General features: G+C 37.4%; 1 protein-coding gene across 2 annotated transcripts in view; it reads left to right on the top strand.

Annotated features, from left to right (window-relative positions):
- INTU (inturned planar cell polarity protein) overlaps nt 1-17,769 on the top strand; it is a 37,653-nt gene extending 19,884 nt beyond the window's left edge. For both annotated transcript variants that reach the window (XM_063135560.1, XM_063135559.1), the window contains exons 5-16: nt 1,679-1,797; nt 2,246-2,335; nt 2,678-2,755; nt 2,952-3,141; nt 5,798-5,851; nt 7,451-7,513; nt 8,897-9,115; nt 9,615-10,079; nt 10,844-10,941; nt 13,381-13,570; nt 16,374-16,522; nt 16,909-17,769. In XM_063135560.1, coding sequence (XP_062991630.1) covers nt 1,679-1,797; nt 2,246-2,335; nt 2,678-2,755; nt 2,952-3,141; nt 5,798-5,851; nt 7,451-7,513; nt 8,897-9,115; nt 9,615-10,079; nt 10,844-10,941; nt 13,381-13,570; nt 16,374-16,522; nt 16,909-17,020 — 1,827 coding nt within the window. In that variant the 3' untranslated portion in view covers nt 17,021-17,769. The remainder of the gene's footprint in view (nt 1-1,678; nt 1,798-2,245; nt 2,336-2,677; nt 2,756-2,951; nt 3,142-5,797; nt 5,852-7,450; nt 7,514-8,896; nt 9,116-9,614; nt 10,080-10,843; nt 10,942-13,380; nt 13,571-16,373; nt 16,523-16,908) is intronic.
- Nucleotides 17,770-19,159: the final 1,390 nt, after the last annotated feature.

The raw sequence follows: 19,159 nt of genomic DNA on the forward strand, positions 1-19,159 counted from the left end.
GTGATACACATTAGACCTTACCAACACATGAATGTTTAGAGGCTGCTGCTAGGATCTTTGTTGCATTTTTCTTTTCTTTCCATGGGAAAGAGTACACACACACACATACACACATATATATCACAAATGAGCATTGTAAATGCTCCTTTGTTCATAAAATGGAATAAGATCTCTTTTTCCATTTTGTGCAGTGTTGGAATTAGAAAAGACCTCTTTTTTTTGTCTCCTAGATGTGACAGTTTGATACATAGAATCCTTGTTAGTAGGACATTTTAACAACAGATAATTAAACTGGATGAAAATGGCACAGACTGCCAGTTCTCTCAGTAGTGAGATTCAAAGTTCTTTTTAATCTAACTGAAAAGAAAATTTCCTCAACAGGTTTTTGACATGGCCTGGAATGAAAAAGGGAAGCAAGACTCAGAAAGTAAGGCTGCAGTCCTAAACACATTTAACTAGGGACTAAGTCCCATCAGGCACAACGGGATTTACTTCCAATTAAATATGCATAGGATTGTGCTGCATATCTGAAATGTCCTGGTCTTGACTTTTGTGAATTTTAAAAAAACGTAGATAGTGATGTAATTTGATACAGATTATTTTTCTTCAGGAATGAAAAACCTAAAAACACTATTCTAAATTGCACCATCCTTTCTGAGTGACAGAACTTCTTGAAACATGCGACATCATGTTCTAGTTCATTTTCATAGATAAATATTAAGGTAGCAAGTTCTTCCCTTGTGCAAAATGTAAGACTATTTCATTCACACAAACAGCATGTGTATTCTTAAAAAATTTAGGAAACTAATGTATTAATGGTTTGTAAACCACCCTGACACATTTGTCACTTGGGCGGTATATAAATAAATAAAATTTCCAAACAATTGTTGGGGTTCCAAAGAATCTCACAACCAGCTTTGTGTGCCCAAGGCTTTAGTTTCTTGAACATTAGTTTTCCATGCTTCGTATCATGTCCTTTTTGAGTTTCAAAAGCTGTTCATCTTAAAATTTGTGATTGTCTGTTTAAAGGGGAGGGGGACACTATTAGGTATGCCCAAGTGCTTGAATGTGCCCAAAGTCACTTTTAGGATCCCCATCTGTGTATTCTACATGATTAGTACCAGAATTGGGATTGTGCATTACTTTATTAGACATATTGATTAGTCACCTTTCTATTTTTATGTTCAAGGTGGCTCACAATACAAATTTAAAAAGGTAGTACAAGCTATGCAAAGAAGACAAAATACAATGTCATGAAATCAGCAATAGTAAAATTCAGTAGCACTAAAACTTGTATAAAATAGTTAAAAGAAAAGAACAGTTTTTACCTATTATCTGAGGAGACACAAGTGCCAGGTGGGCATTTCTGGAAGGGTGTTCCAAAGTCAGCAGCTGAAAAGGTTCTCTTTCCAGAGATGTCCATATCTGAATCCTTGAGGGGTTAATAAAAGAAAACATTACTTCTGGAACTATCTACTGATATTATATTCTTCCCTCCTAAATATTTTTAGGACTGCTGTACATTTCTAACAATAGTAATAAAAACATTATTTGCAATTTTTCAAGTATGAGATCTAATATTTCTGGAGAAACAGTTGAATCAAACTTTTGTACCTTGAAGGAAAGATAATTCTTTAGTATTTTTCTTAATTCATACACAAACTGACATTTTTGACAGCAAGAAATTATTTACCAATACCCCACATCAGAAGCTTCCCAAAAAATGAAAAGCGTAAGAGGAATATTTCTCACACTGTGTGACATATTGGAAAACATGACAGGAGCTCATATCATCAGGTAAGAGTTACTTCCATTTTTACTTCTTATCTTTTTTCTTTATTTTCTCTATATCATTTTATATGCTTGGTTTAAATATAAGGTATATCATATGTTTGTTAGTCACACATTTTAAAGATATACTAATTTGACATCAGTAGTGTTTCCAGGTTTTACATAGGTCAGGCCAGCTGCTGATGAAATTTGCCTGTAAAGAAATAATAAGCTGATTGAAAAATTATAGCAGATAACTTTATAGCCCCAAAGTCCAAATTGAAAATTAGGAAAAAGAAACGGAGTTTTTATCCATGGTGGATGGTGGGTTCCCCCCCCCCCCCCAATTAAAGCTGAAAAATCACAGAATTAGGAATTGAGTATGCCGCCACTACTGGGGAAGGTACGGGATCATATGTTTCTGAATGAGATACTTTCATGATAGATTTTCCTTGTGCTTGTTGGCTTTTTATAGTTCATCAATGTTTTTATGTGGAAAACTGATCCATGTGGCTTACTGGAAGGAATCTGACAAACTCCTTGTAATTGGCCTCCCAGCTGAAAGGTACATTTGCAAGACAGTCCTTTTTTCACTTCATCATTGGATAAATAAAAGATAGTGTCTAATATTATTCATAATTATTGTATAAAATTAAGGCATCAGCTTTCTGATATTGTTGCTAGAAAAGGTATGCAGTTTCTTACATAAAGTAACAAATTATTGTTGGTTGGAAATCCTAAATTACATACCTGGCAAATTTACCCCACGTCCCATTCAGTTGCTTTCAATGACACTTAATTGCTAGTAACTTTTCCTGGATTGTGCACATTAAAATGAAGAGTTTTTTTCAACTTCATCTGTAGTCTATATAGTGCAAATGTCAGAGGGGTTATTCTGATTTTCTAGGGTGCCTCTCTCTCAGCTGAGGAACATGACTGCAGATGTTGTCCGAACTTTGACATTCATGTACAGCTCTCTGGACAGGTAAGCATTCATAAAGTTATTTTGTTTTCCTACTCCACAGCTGGGGTTTGGGTATAATATGTTGCTTGATGTTTTATTTTTAATTTCTGTCTTATGGAAGCTTAAGTCCAACAGTGGTATCATGCTGTAAAGTATCTTCTGTTATGCACAAATCCAGCACATTTCTTGTTTTAACTTCTGGTTTATTTTTGTTCAGTGCTTTTTGTCAAGTTGGAAACGTTTCTCGGTTGGATCACTTTTTCAGCCTGTTCTTCCAGCAAGCCCTTCAGCCAGCTAGGTTCAACTCAAGTGCCAGCCCAAGTTCCCAACACTATGATAACTGCAGTGCATTACTTTTATACAACTTTCCAGGAGTGCAACAGCTCTTGCTGCCACAGGAAATCAAGGTAATTGTTACTTTCGCTTCCTAAAGAAATATTAGCACAAGAGATGAGATTGGGATAGCTAAAGATCCCAAGGTGATGGAAGAAATCTTCACTAATATCGTTATGCCCTCACACTGCCAGCTTAAAGTATTTATGGATTACAGTAGTAAAGCCCAACTGCATAATATATTAGCTCACAAGCGTTTTAAGGGCAGCTCTAAAAAATGTGTAGCTCGGGGGCTATTTGCCCTTGCATTTCTGAATATCTAGCCAATTGTGAATGTCCTGACTAATAGCTGCTTTTCCTTCATAATAAAAGTAGCAATGAGACGCACCCTTTTCCAAATATGTTATTAACATCATGGCCTGTTTTGCAGAATTAAACAGCCCACTGTGGGTTGTTTAAGCCAAGGTGAGCTATGGCATATGTCAGCATGCATTTTGTATATTCAGCCCTTCATAACCCATGGGGGCTTGGTTCGAATGGCATGACAATCCCTGGTCGGGGGTTGAATCTGGAAAATGCTGGCCAGAATGTGCTGTGGCTCACCATGACTTAAACGATCCATGGTGAGCTGTTTGATAATATGAACTAGCTAGCTGCATGTGTAATTAGGCCCCAAAAGGTCACTACATGCAACTCATTTCCCAATGAGTTGCTACAGGGAATGGTTGCCAACTTACGTTTTCAGTTGGCTAGAATAGTGTTTGGACAATATGAAGCACTACCTACATATTGAAATACTATAGGCTCCTGAAGTTTTAAATACAGTGGTAGCTTATTAAAAAAACACAGGTATTTGGGTTGAATCAACTAAAAAGATTGTAAAGGCAAGGAAAACTGCTTTCTCCTTTGAAAATAGTCAACAACAAAATAATTACTGTCTTTTTTCACAATTGGATTTTTCCCTAACGTCTCTAGTAGGTTATGTTTTCGAATCACCTTGTTGTGTGTTAATGTCATATGTATGTGTTTTAATGTATTACAACATTTCTACAAATAAACAGTGAAGTTGAAATATATAATATCAAAGGAATAGATAAATAAACTGATACGTAGGCAGTACAAAATGCATAACATGACTGGATGTGTGATTATTGGTTGTTTGTTGTGGTTTAGATGAGTAAATTCAACAAACACAACAGACTTTTATAGCATCAAAATCAAGTAACAATGCATGACTGAAGTAAATGAACATGAAAATGCGCATATATAACAAACACCAAGTACATTTCAACCATAAATTTGTAGTCTTCAATGGCCTAATATCACAATCTTTCATATATTGATATGGAAAAAATGGAACTCTGCTTCTCAGCCAAATCTGCCAAATAGGGTAAAACAATAATATAGCAGTGACACCACTTCGGAGATGCACCAAGTTGCTTGCTTTTCATTTTGGGGGCTTTGAAAGATGTTACATGCACCTGTTAAGTATTTGTTGAATTTATTTATTAATTTGATACTATATATCGCAGCTGGATTGTTGTGGGGGGGGAGGGGTTATTTGTTTGTTGCCTTGATTTTTGGGATCGACTTCCTTTTGTGTTCTTTATTTCCATAGCAAGCAGAATTATCATACAATTTGCTGGCGCAAGTTGCCTTCCATGTGCTGCTGAGTGCCCACAATTTCCTTCAATCTAATAGGCAGATTATATTAGAATGCCCTTCCTTGCAAAATTCCCATGGTTTTGGCTAACTTTTCATTCATGGTAGGGACAGCTTAAACTGTTAGTTCAAGCTTCCCCCACCTCAGTATTTTTCAGAGTGATTCTACTGTGGTGCAAAGTTTTTGATGGATTGATTTAAGGATAGTTTATGCCAAAAAAAAAAAAGTGGCTTACCCTATTATTATCCTTCCATAATAAAAACTGAGAAAATGTTATTGCTTTCTGTGGGGCAGACATACGTTTTCAATCACAGATGAGGAAGAACAGGGAAACCCAATGACTTGAACACCAACTGGGTGGCTGGCAGTTCTGGCAACACTAGTTAAAAACTAGTGTTTCTCAGCAAGACTTCTTGTATACATACTCTTCAGGGAATGCCCCAGTCTTCTTACAAATTAAGTTCTTTTCAGTATGGAGCATATTTTTGGCTTGCACCTTCTGGGATGATTATTTGGATCTATAAATAAAAAATACTTCTGCTAAAACTTACTCAAACCAGTTAGATGCTGAAGTGTGCAAGTTTAATGCTTCCTAGGTGGAACAAAGGTAATGTGTGAGAATGTTTTGGAAAATTTCCATAGAGACAAAAACTAAAGCCAGAGTGAAAAAGATTGTTCTAATAACTCAGTTGGATACTGAAGCTTTGCCAGCTTTCAAGGGAACCTCATGCTTTGTTTTAATCCATTTTTAAAAAAAGGAAGATTGACATGTCTTTTATATAAAACAGTGGGATTAGAGGCTGAGAAGTAGAATATTTTTCTTTCATTTCTGAAGGGGTGGAGGATACAACTACTGGATGCTTTTCTTTTGACCCTGCTTATAGCTGTATGCAAGTGCTTAATATTTGATTTTGCTGTGATTCTGGAAAGACAAATGCAACTGTAGTTAACTCTATGTGATCTGGGCATGGCCCCAATACTGAGATATGCATGAGACGCTTTGTCATTACTGAGAATAAATTTTGTGGCAATGTATGTTGTGTTCACTTACTATGCCTGTATTTCAGGTAGAAATTGATACAGCTCTCAGTGATTTGGAGGCAGCAGACTTTGCAGAACTAGTAAGAAATCTATTCTTATTACAGATTCATGTCAGCCTTTTCAGACCTCACCTATTGCTATAGTCTAACTTTTTCATAGTCTTAACTTTTTCAGAGTGACATAGCAATAATTCATACTAGGACCAGAATTAGGGGTCAGTACTGCTTCTTATCCTTGCTCTTGCTGCCTTCTTCTGGCTCAGAGGGAAAGTATGAGAGAATGGTGACAGTATAGTGGAAGTGACCTGCCACTTTCTGCTGTTTCTTCTGCTGGGCCCAAACCAAAGTTCCGCTGCTGCTTTTCAACCGTTGTTGTTGTTGTTGTTGTTGTTGTTGTTGTTGTTCTTCTTCTTCTTCTTCTTCTTCTTCTTCTTCTTCTTCTTCTTCTTCTTCTTCTTCCTCCTCCTCCTCCTCTTCCCCTCCCCCTCCCCCTCGCCTTCCCTTCTCTTCTTCTTCTTCCTCTTCTTCTTGCCTTTTTTGCCCTTTGGAGAAGATGAAAGGTGAGGAGAGCAACAGTCCCTGCATGATCTCCTCTCCCTCTGGGTTGCAGTGAGAATTGGACCCAGTGGGAGAGGGAGTATGTGGTGGCAGCAAGGAGGAGGTAGAGCCAACTGAAGGAGTTGGTCCACTGAGGCTGTCTTGCTTAAGGGCCCCCAAAAACATGGAACCAGCATAGATTCAGATGGTTTCTACTAACAATGAAGTGCTTTTTATTTTACCATTTCAATATTTATTTCTGGCAAATAGTTCATTTGTTCTTGAATTTCTTTGTGCAGCTATGCCATTTACTACAAAGACATTCAGTGGAAGCTATTGAGGTCTATATAAAAATGGCAACTTCAGCTGTTGAGTGTGCCCCAAAAATCTTCTTGACATAGATAGGGTCAGGTTGGTGATCATTAGGACATAGTTTGATAACCTTTGAAAATGTTTTGGTAATGTTTTCTCTATCAGCATAGTTATGTATGATTGCTTATCTATATGCCATTGTAATTGGTGCAGCAAAAGAAAATAAATATAATTTTGAAAACTAGAGGCTATTATAAACATTCTTGGTGCAGTTACATTACTAGTAAATTAATACATCCACTACATATGTGGATGTACTATATACATGAAGATAATCAAAGGCATAATTCTGATGCTTCTATTTCAGACTGATTTTATTCTTTACTGTTTATTAAATCATTTTTGTTCACAAGTCTTTTAAAATTCTATAAACATGAAAAGCGATGCATTTGCTGTCTGTCCCTCTGGTGGCAAGAGCAATGCTCAGACTAGACAGATTTTACAACATTTGGAACCATAGGTGTTCTATTCTGTTCTATAAAACCAGATAGCTTTTGAAACAATGAATTGGTCAATCATAGTATGAGCTGCATCCATCTTGGCCAAACAATTGTCAATTCTGTGGTGAACTTGAACATTTAGAATGAGGTTTTGAACTTCTGAAATATATGCGTATCATTACTGGAAGACTGCTGCTAGTCAAGTAAAGAAGGCATCCTGAGTAATTCGAACATTGTGTAATGCTATCCTTTCTAAGGTTACACTTGCATTCCTTGGATCAGCTAACATCCTATCTATGACTTCAGTGTGTGTGTGGGTTTTTTTTTACAGTCTGAAGATTACTACGACATGAGGCGACTGTATACAATTTTGGGCTCATGTCTCTTCTACAAGGTGAGACTTTGAAAATGCTATGGTGTGTTAGAAACAGTTAACTTCAAAATGGTAATGCTAGCCTTAATTTAAGAAAAATCAGATTATTTTTTAAAATGTTAATTAACAAAAAGTAATAACGTTTGATTAATTGCTGCAATAACCATAACTATTACAAGATTTCTGAGATCATGGTTCTTTGCATATTCTGGTCACTAAATGAAAACCTTGCATTATAATTAAAATTTTGTAACAGTGCACATTTTTTGCATTTCTTTCAAGTTTAGTTTTGATTCTTTTTTGTTCAGTGTATGTTTAGCACTATAGTAAATTAAAAAAAGACAGATTCTCTTGCCCAGTGGCTTTCACTTGCTTTTTATACTAATGGGTATCTTGAATATGCAATGGAATATTACCTTATGTAGTGCTTCAAAAAGTAATAATATAATGCCTTTATATAAATCTATGATGCAACCACACTTAGAACACTGTTTTGGTCACCACACCTCAGAAGGCATATTGGAGAGGTAGATTAGGGTAATCAAAATGATTAAGGGGCTGGAGCAACTCACCTATGAAACAAGATTACAATGTTTGGGGCTTAAAAAGAAGGTGAATAAGGGGATACATGATAGAGGTGGTTGAAATTAAGCGTGGTGTGAGGAAAGAAGATAGGGAGATGTTTTTCTTTCCTTTTCATAATACTAGAACTGGGGTCACCCAATGAAGCTGAAGACAGACAAAAGGAAGTGTTACTTCAAACAGAGCATTGGTAAACTATGACATTTACTACCACAAAATGTAGGAATGGCCACCAGCTTACATGGCTTTAAAAGGGGATTAGACAAGTTCATGGAGGATAAGATTATCATGGGTACCAGTCATGATGGCTATAAAGTACCTCCAGTATTGGAGGCAGTACACCTTTTCAATACCAGTTGCTGGGGAACTTGAGAGGACAATACAGCTGTACTCATATCCTCCTTATGGGGTTCCCACAAGCATCTGGTTGGTCAGTGTACAAACCGAATGCAGGACTACATAGGTCTTTGGTCTGATCCAACATCCCTCTTCTTATGTTCTTAAAGTAGTTTTAATATCTCCTTACTATTTGTAGCAATGTTTTGTGCAATCTAATCAAGGCATACATAGTTCCATGTATGTAATCTGTCATCTTGCAGAAAAAACTATTCTAACAAAATAAAAGGCAGTATGTGACTTAAGACAACATTGCTGCTTTTCCTGATGGCAAATCAGGAAAATTTGAACTCTCCTTTTGTACTGTATTCTCCTGTTGCCATTACATTAATTCCAACCAAAGTAAACAGGTATTGTTTATTGGGTGTTATATACTTGTTACGTACAATATTTTGAATCTGTGCTCTCTCTGTGCTTTTAATTCAGGGATATCTAATTAGTAGTCACTTGCCAAAGGAGGATCTCATTGATATTGCATTATATAGCAGGCATTATTGCCTCTTGCCCTTGGCAGCCAAACAACGAATTGGTCAGTTAGTAATATGGCGAGAAGTGTTTCCACAATATCATCTTCAGGAATGTAAAACATCTTGTGACGGATACAGAGAACCCAAAGCAAGATACTTTTTGCTCATTGTTGGTTTGGTAAGTGAGTACAGCTTGAGTACAGCTTTGTTTTTCTGTTAACTCATTAAAATGCATGCTATTCCACAAATATGAACATTTCCTTTACATTCATGGTATTTGAAGTATCTCTCATGTCGGATCAAATAAGGTAGCCTTAGTTTAACCCTCCCTCCCACCCACCCACACCACTTCAGAAGTGAGGTAGATGATTATGAGATTTGGGCCCTTCTCAGTCACAGCACTCTGCCTCAGGAATGCTCTACCCAGAAAGTTTTGGTTAGCACCATCGCTGTTTCCTTTTAGAGGGCAAATTAAAACTTTTCTTGTGTTTCAAGCATTTTCCTGATGGTTGTTGTCTATTAATGCTTCATTGATCTCTGAACTAGTTCTGGTGTTTTGACTGATGTTTTTAGAATATTTACATAATGCATTGGGAATTGAACAATGGAAAGGTGGTCTATAGATGCTTAAAATAAATCCACCGGCAAACTTATTGTTCTCCTTTTTTTTCTTACAGAGACACTTTATGTTGAGTGTCTTGCTAGAAGCAGGAGGCTGTTCTTCCAGAGCTACTGGAAATCCAGGGCCAGACTGCATATATGTGGATCAGGTCAAAGCAACTATCCTTCAGTTGGACGGTATCGATCTCAGCCTAGATGAGAGACTAGAATCGCCCTCGACTCCACTGGTGTCCTGTGTAGACTGGTTCCTCCCTTCATCACATGACAAACTGGAGAGCTTGGCCAACTTGTCTCTTCTCAACAAACTGCATCATACACCAAACGCCATAACTTCTCCAGCTAGTAAAAAAGTGGCTTTTAGCAATTCTTCCTTAAGGACACGTAGGTGTAGTCCCTTAAGGAATAGTGGGGGTTCTGACAACAGTAGTGATGGTCCTGAAGGAGGAAGTGGGAACTTTAATCCATATCCTACACAATCCAAAGCTCCTGGTGGGTTTGATGGAAGCAATACTCCCTTGAAGGTACTGTTATTTCCTCCTCCTCCTCCTCTTCTTCTTCGAGGAGAGGAAGTGCTGCATGTTCAGGATATACATTTCCAATCTTACTCCCTTTTCAGTAACACCATTTTTACCATATGTACAAGTGAGACTTGCCCAAAATGAGTCTGCAACATAGGGGTGCCATACATTCTAATGGAAATGTTTTTGGCATAGCTGTATACTGCTATTTCTAGGCTGAATTGGATGTCGTCATTGCAAAATGAGGGCAGTAAATTGTTCCTGTCTCTTCATAGTATTCAAGGAATCCCCAGCTGAAGTCCTATTCCTTTGACATGACTTCCAATTTCCTTTCTCAGCTTCTTCTCAACAAAAGTTTTTCCACACTGTTCAACCGAAGGAACTTTTGGAGAAATCCAAACCTCTAATTAAAAACTGAGCAACTAGAATCAAGTCTGAAAACTAAGTCTGATCATAACTTTTTAAAAGTACAGAATATGGCTTTGTGCTGATATCTCTTTCTAATAAACAGCACTAATCAGATGAATTTTTAAAAAAAACTTTGTTGAAGTTGATTCTGAAAATAAGTTCATTTTAATAAAATTATGAGTCTTTCAAAAATAATATAAAACATCATTTAACAGCTCAGCGTGGTTTTGCAAAGCACACAAATTGCTGAACCAGCTTAATATTTTTAAAAACAATCTTTGCGCCTTTGAATTTAAAGTAAATCTTTGATTACTCACACTTACTGTGAGCTTTTAGATATTCTTCTGCTTCTTTTTCAGATCACTAAAAAGAAGAATATTCTTCCAAACCCATTTAATTTAGGAACCCTGAAAAAGAATCTTTCAGATAAGGAAGCCGAACTATATAATGTTATGAAGTAAGGAGTTTTATTTTTTATTAACTCATTTTCCAGCTACAGTAGTATTTTGTGTGAGGATGAAGGCAAATGAATAATAAAAAATGAAGCTAGGATGCCAGTTAGTTGATGGTTTATTTGAGAGTGATCAATTCTTGAAGATACAAATGCCCTTGTGTAGGTAGCAGTCCATCTTTATACCTGAGAACCAATGCGCTGTGTGCATCCACTTCATTTACAAGCCATTGCCTTGTACTATGGACCTCCATGTAGGAAGCTTCCCCGTGTTTCCTTCGACTTCCCCAAGTAAGCTTTGTGGGCTGCAGAAAGAACACTGTGTTAAATTTTCCCTGGGATTTTGGTGTAGACATGTAAACTGTTACTTACCCACATATGCTTATATTTGTAAACCATTGTTGTAGTAATTCATTACAGTCATTAAGAATTTAATTTCATTGTGTACAAAAAACCCCCACCAAGGTTTGTTAATGTTGACTAGTATAAGTTTCTTGCTTTGATTACATTTTAATGAACTAATACTTTAAATATTGGAATGTTGGTTGTATCCAGTTGTATTCATCTGCCAGCAGAACAGACACTGCTGGAGGAACAGATTCCCCCTCCCCCTGTTCACTCCCCTTTTGGTGGAATGGGCGACCCTCCGGAGCAGATTTGGGGAGGCATGCAGGGGGATACGTGGAAGGGAAACTTGTGGGAACCAACATCTGCTCTGACCTCTTGAGTTGAGCCCTATTCCCTGCCCTTTGGTTTCTGATATGGGAAGTTGTGGAAGTGGTTCTTATAGTCATATCATGCTCTTTAGAATATGATTTTATAAAAGGAAACCCCTTTAGAGGCCTCAAGGGTTTAAGCACACAGGCCAGCTCAATGCAGGGACTGACAAGCTTCTGCACCCCTACATTGGCAGCAACCGGTAGAATGAAGATCTCCTGTCATATGCTAACTTAAGCCTCCTCCCCCAATAATCCAGCAGGGAAGCTGGATGCTTTTACTGTCAGCAGATGGGCTGTCAGCAACATTGGAATATTCCTGCCAAATTCAGAGAAACTGTAAGAAATTAAGTTGTGACCTGCTTTAACTCATTTCTGTCTCTCTCCTCTTTCCCCACCTTGCTCCTTGCCATGGGAATAAATCTATATTTGCATTTTGGCTCAAATTCCAAATCCTAGTAAAAACTGATTATCAGCTAAGCAAAATAACTCAAGAGTCAAGAGAGACCTCACCAGCCTCTGTGATAGGACATACCAAACTAGTGCCGAGGCAAGCTAAAGAAAATAGGCTTTATATAATTCTATAAAATTATTTTATTCCAATATACTGTAATAGATTCCACCATGCATAGTGTTGAATATTCCCATATTACATTATTGTATAATTGCTAATGGAAACCTGAATCCATTTCTAACTCATTAAATCCCTCCTGTGTTTCATAGTAGTACAGCAAACGTATATTTTAGACCTACCTAGTACATGGAAGTTAAACTAAACTGATTCTTAAGGCTGATTCATGCCCCCTTCTGCCTTTATTAGCTGCCAAAAAAGTAACAAGCTCTCTTCCCTGATGACAGCATATCACAATGGCTGGGAAGCCCTTCTAAGCAAATACACTAATAATTTTGCCAGGCACTTCAAGGATAAAATTCCTTAGCTTTATGCTGATTTGAATGCTGCTTTTACTACAGTATCCGGGGGTGGGGGGTGGGGAGGTATGGCCAGGTGGACTCAGGGAGTGATGGATGCATCTTTGCATGATGGAGTGGTACTTGCCCGCTTAAAGGAGCCAGTGGTGCATCCACTCCTGAAAATGCCCTTCCTGATCTGGAGATTTATAGCAACTACTGCCTAGTCACTCGTATCCCCCTTTGACCAAGGTGCTTGAGAGAGTGGTGGTTGTGCAGTTGCGATGTTCTTGGAAGACACAATTTACCTTGACCCATTTCAGTCTGGTTTCAGGCCTGGCTATGGGATGGAATCAGCTTTGCTTGTCCTGATGAATGACCTTCTGTGGGAGAGAGCCAAAGGGAGTGAGTCCAAGGCAGAGTACATGATCGTTGTGAGGAAAAAAGGCAGCATACATGATTGTTGTGAGGATAAAATGGAGAGGAGGAGGGTCATGTGTGCTGCCTTTGGCTCATTGGAGGAAAGGTGGGATATAAATGTAACAAATAAAATCATATAACGTTGGCTTCTAGATTATGTGGGTCTACCAGATCTTTTAGACATCAGAATATTTTTGTTTGTATGTTCTTTTTATGAATTTGCTCTTGCCCCTGGCTATAAAGATCACTCTTGTTTGCTTTTAATTCGTATAGAAACAAGCCAAGTCCTAGTAGTAGTTATTTTTCTATGACTTGCCGTGGTTTAGCTTTGCATAGTGGTATTCATTTATTATTATTTTAAAGCTGATGGTCAAATAGTTGTTTTCTTTTGCTCTTGAAGGCTGACATCTGGTCCTGAGAACACCCTCTTCCACTATATTTCTCTAGAGACAATGCATGGAATTTTTATCACACCAACGCATGCTGAAGTAGCACAGCTTAGTGGAACAATCCATCCCCAGCTCATCAAGAATTTCTATCGCTGTTGTCTTTCCATCCGTTCCATTTTCCAGCAAACCATGATGAGAGAAGTATGACCTTAAATTATGCTGCAGAAATTATTTTGTTATTAACAGTGCAATCCTATACCTGTCTTCTCAGAAATATGCCCCATTGTGTTCAGTGGCACTTAACAATCACATAAATCAATATAGGATTGCAGCGCATCTTGAGATGGGGTAAATGCTCTGACTTGATACATTTGACTCATAAGCTTAAGACAGCAAGTGTAGAAAATCTGACTGGACTCTGAAGATATGGCTGCCTCATAAACTTGGGTTTATATTATCATTTGCTGCTGAGTGCATTACTTGGCAAAATGAATGCTTTTTACTGAAATCTCTTTTTTTCGGTGATGATAGAGATGGACTTTTCAGAGAGTTCAAATTCTGTGTTGCGAGTTAACATACACTGGCCTTGTTCAGAATTAGCAACAAAACTGGCCTTGTTCAGATGTAACAACAGAACAAGCCATAACAGGTATAGGGCTCACAGACATACACCATTTACATGCAAGAGGAGATTACAGTTCATCCAAAAGCTAAAGCTTCCAATCTTCTTCTCTTGTGCAGAAAGGAGACAGGAGGCTAGGTGTGTGTAAATCTGAGGCTTGCTGTGAGATTGTTCTTGTAACAAAAAAAAATGGCTTATATTTGAACCAGACTACTATGAGTTAAAACACAGAAATTAAGCTGTCTAGAAAGACTTGATTTTACCATCATGAAATCAAGATTTGGTTACTATGGTTTGTTTACATCTGAACCACACCACTGTATTTCTCTCTTTCTTTAGTTGGGACTCCTTTCCTTTAGCCAGGGCCCAAGCAGGAGTTGGGGCAGGGTGGGGAGAGTTCTGAGAGAACTTGGCCAAGGCTGTATCCCATGAGGAAAAAAATGAGGCTAAGATCATACTTGAGAGTATTTATGGAAAATTATTTCCCTGTACCTCTGCACCTATTGTCCAGATCTTGTGAGAGATTTGCTGGAACCAATCAGAAACAGTATTAGAGCAAAACAAGCAACATTCTGAACAGAGAGTTTCCGGCTTCTCTAGAAAAGCGAGTGTGCTTCTGCATTAAACCAGGGCATGTACTTTGAAAGAAAGAGAGAGATTTGTGCTTTCCTATGTGACATGCTCTCTCAAGAATAACTTGTCCCAGAATTTCTTGTGCAGAGACAAAACACAGAGACAGCTGGTGGGAGAGGCAAACCAGCATAATAATCAGATTCCAGAGGGGTAGCCATATTAGTCAGTTGCAGCAAAAACAGGGTCTTGTGGCACATTAAGGACTAACACATTTATTATGGCTTAAGCTTTCATAGACTTGAATCCACTTTATCAGATGCATGAAGTGTAAGATCTGTTATCAGATATATCACGAGATTGATGGATTTCCATTATATTCCACTAAATATAGTGTCACCCATTGCCACAAAGACAATCTGTTAGTTCCCAGTGACAGTGAAAGCCAGTGCTGTTGGCAGGATTTACAGACCCGAAATGGGTGTGAGTAAATGTCTAGTTCACACAGAACACACATGCACACACGGATGTGTGTGTATGCAAACACAATACTATATTGCCACGTTTGGGGTGTGGCAGGAATTACCCAGTGTAACCATGATGTAATTTCAGAAATGTAGAAAATGTAATTTCAGAATTTAAAGCAGAAGCTTTTATCTAATGACTTGTAAGATTGTAGCATGGGCTGGGATTGCGGTATATTGCGGTTTAAGGTTCTTGTACTTGTATACAAAGCCCTAAACAACTTGGGACCAGGATACCTGAGAGAGCGCCTTCTCCCTTACCAACCTGCCGTATCACTGAGGTCATCCGAGGGCCTGCTCCTGGTGGTTCCACCTAGATCCATCCTCCGATTGGAATCCACCAGGGGAAGAGCCTTCAGCGTGGTGGCGCCCCTCCTGTGGAATTCCCTGCCTCTGGAGGTCAGGCAGGCGCCAACCTTGTACTCCTTTCGGCGCCTCCTGAAAACATCTTTATTCCAAAAAGCCTTTCTTTAACATGCAGCCTTGGATTTCTGTGTTGTTGTTTTTTGCTTCTTTTTAAATTCTGTTTTAACTGTTTTATTCTGTTTTTATTTTTATTTTACCTTGTACACCGCTCCGAAATTTTTTCAATGAGGAGCGGTATATAAATATTCTAAATAAATAAATAATAAATAAATATATGTGTAGAAGGGGGCCCATGTTACAAGTTTGTGCTGGGCCTTCAAAAAATGTTTGGTCCCTGGTTTTAGGACAACTGCCAGCACCAATGCATGAGAAGTTAAATCAGTTTTACTATATGTAATTTTATCTCAAGTTTGATGTATGTAATTATGTCAAAAATAGACATGTGCTTATACAATGTTTTGAAATAGCACAGTTATAACCTTTTTTGGGATAAGCTATGAGCTGAACAAAGTGGGTGAAATGTGGTTCAAGCAAAACATTTCAACTGTTCATTTTACTAAGAAAATCCAACTGGGAAGTATATACAGTGATCATTTTTTCATAGTTCTTCAACATTTATATCTCAGCTGTGGCAGCATGCCTAGTTTTACTTTTATGCCTAGAAGTAAACATTCAATTAAGAGGAGAAATCACCAGAGATATCTTATACTTCTAAGTCTGAAACTCTCTTAAAACGTTCAGGTGTAGACAGCTGTTTTGCAAGATAAATTTCCTGATGTAAAAACTTCCTCTTAGACATACAATTCAGAGTATATTTGCTAATTTTATAGATGATCAGACAGTAAAAGCAGTTTTTCTATTTCTTGCTCATAGTGCTAATTCAGTTTTCATTAATCACCGACTTTGTTGATTTTCATTGAAGATTAAAAAGAGCGGGAGTAGTTCAGAATCCAGAAAAGTAAATTCTGGCCTACATCAAGTGAAAGAACATGGTGTGTTGTTTGAATGTTCTCCTGCCAATTGGACTGACCAAAAGAAACCCCCACCAACTATAATGTATTGGGTTGTAGGGTAAGTGAGTTATACTATCCTTCTCTCTTTTTCTATAGACATGTTTTATATGCTGCCCAAATCCCCTAAACCCTCCTTGATGTCACAGCTTTGTAATTCAGTAAATGCAGCTTTCACATGGGTGGTCTTCGTCTCTTCTGTAATCTATCTGTCTATTTTATGGTAATATTTGTATCACACAGTATTGAAAATGTAGCAAAAATTGAATTCAGTGTGCATAAATATACCTAGAAAAGAGTATTTAAAAGATCTCAATGGGTGCTTTGGAATTTTGTCATTAGTTCTGATGTATAGTTGTTCCACTTTTAGCTCCTTACAAAAACAGCAATTGTTTTTAGAATAGTCTAAAGACCTTCTTCTGACACTGAGTTTTGTTTTTTCTGCAGGAGATGCTTCCTAGATCCAAAGCCTCGGGAGTTTTATGTCTGTTTCCATGACTCAGTCACAGAGGTTGCTGTTGAAATGGCTTTTAAGCTATCCTTTGGCTTAGCTCTGTAAATGTGCTTAGCTATGCAGCCGTCATAAACAGAGCCGTAATTTCCCAATGCACTTAAGGCACACAAATATGAATGAAATTATGGTTTTGTCCTGGGTGCTATTTGAAGTGTCCCTCTAGAATAACTTCATTGATAGAATAACTTTTCAAACATTTACATGTGGGTGTCATCAGCTGTACCTGACAAAAGACTGACTTTTCAAAATACTTTTTAAAAAATCAAAGTGAGTTGTGATTATTTATCCTCACTACATAGTGACAAACTTTACACAGCAGGGTATGTAACATGGACCATAGGTACTCTTGTATTTTTCTCAGAACTGAAGGAAACAAGCTATAATATGTGGTTTCCCCCACTGATCATGCAAAGCCAGCCGGTGCATAGCTTGTTACCAACAATGGGTTGCCATGTTGTGTGAATGTGTCCTATGTGACATGTTTGGAATTCTGTTAATAAATGCTCAGTGGAGAACAAAAGCTTTGAATTTTTTCTAACGTTACCTTGCGGAGTAAAAAGAGGAGGACTACCTTACTTTAAAGGGCTATAATATTTTGTAATACAAAAGAATGTTATATATAATTATGTAAAATAAAAATAATTGTTATAATTACTTGTTATAAAGTAAAATTGATATTTTGCAGATACTCTGGCAAAGCATAAGAAGGAAATTAACATTTAGTTTCAGAAAACTTTGTATAAACTATTTTTGTATGATTTTTACAATAAAGGCATATATTTGTAAATTAATAATTTGTCTCTTGTATTTTTAATTTGTCTCATACATTTTAGTGATGTTTTAGTGATCATTGGATACTTCACGTTAATCTTGGTGATTAAGAGAAAGTAGTTTTTAAAATATAATCATATGTAATCAAATTGTTCAGGGCTTCCGTCATTAATTCATAACATAGTCACTTATTGAGGTTACAAAGTAAATTTGCATTAGAGATGGAGATTTGTGTGATATTATCACAGCATTTCCATGGAGCCTAATATTGTCAACTGTAACTGGCAGTAGCTCTCCAGAGTTTTAGAGTAACGCTAGAGAAGACATTCAATTAACTTTCATGAATGGTTTTTAAAAAGTAAATAATGAGTGCAGGGTGCCTGATCCATATAGGACATAAGGGGCTATAACCTCTTGCGACCCATTGAAATCCAAATCTAAATCAGAACTGTTGTGTCTGCTATTTGCATTGAAAAAAAGCTTTGATGTTGATCCTTTTCTCCCAAAGCAATTAGTAGGTGCAAAGCAGCCAATGAAGACCACGCAGAGAGCAAAGAGTAAAAACACACCCAACTTTACCCTATATAAGGATCCACATCTTGACCCAGTGCCTGGCATTTACTATTTAAAAGCCATTCATGTCGCTGATTGTGTAAATAGCATTTTGCCTAGTTTGGTCCTCAGGAATAGGTCTTTTTGAGCCGTGTTTCAAGAAGGAATGGAAATGCCAGTAGTTAAACCTAAAACTTACAAGCTATGCCCCAGTGCTGAACTTTGCCTCATTTTCAGAAAAAATCCTTATAATGTGGAAATAGTCCCACTAACCCTATACAGGCACTTTTAATGTCTATTGCACTTTAAAGTTGTAATTTCATAACTTTAAATTATTCCATCTCAAATTGAATCATGGTCATGCTGAACGTATATTAGTATCAAGTTTCTTCATTTGAATATGACATCTGTCAGAAGATAAGAGAATGCTATAAAACAGTTTATGATGTCATTAGGCGACATGGGCTCTTCAAAGGAGGTAACATAGCTCCTGCTTCATATACCTGAATACATGTAATGAGGTTTTCAGGTTTAAGTCTAGAGTCCTTGATCTCTGTATATCAATGTACATTGGGTTGGTCATACTTGGAGTAGACCCTTTGAAATTAACGTGACTTTAAGTTAGTCGTGACCTACAGAGTTTTGTGAACTGCCCAGAGAAATTTGGCTATTGGGCAGTATATTTATTTATTTATTTATTTATTTTATTACATTTATATACCGCCCCACAGCCGAAGCTCTCTGGGCAGTTTACAACAATTAAATGTAATAAATAAAAAATAAAGTAGTTGTGGATTATAGATGTTTCCAATGCATTGTAATTCGCCTCTTAGATAAACACCTTTCCTGTAGTCAATGCAT

This window comes from Elgaria multicarinata, chromosome 10 (genome assembly GCF_023053635.1).
Source record: "Elgaria multicarinata webbii isolate HBS135686 ecotype San Diego chromosome 10, rElgMul1.1.pri, whole genome shotgun sequence".
In the NCBI taxonomy this organism is placed as follows: Eukaryota; Metazoa; Chordata; class Lepidosauria; order Squamata; family Anguidae; genus Elgaria; species Elgaria multicarinata.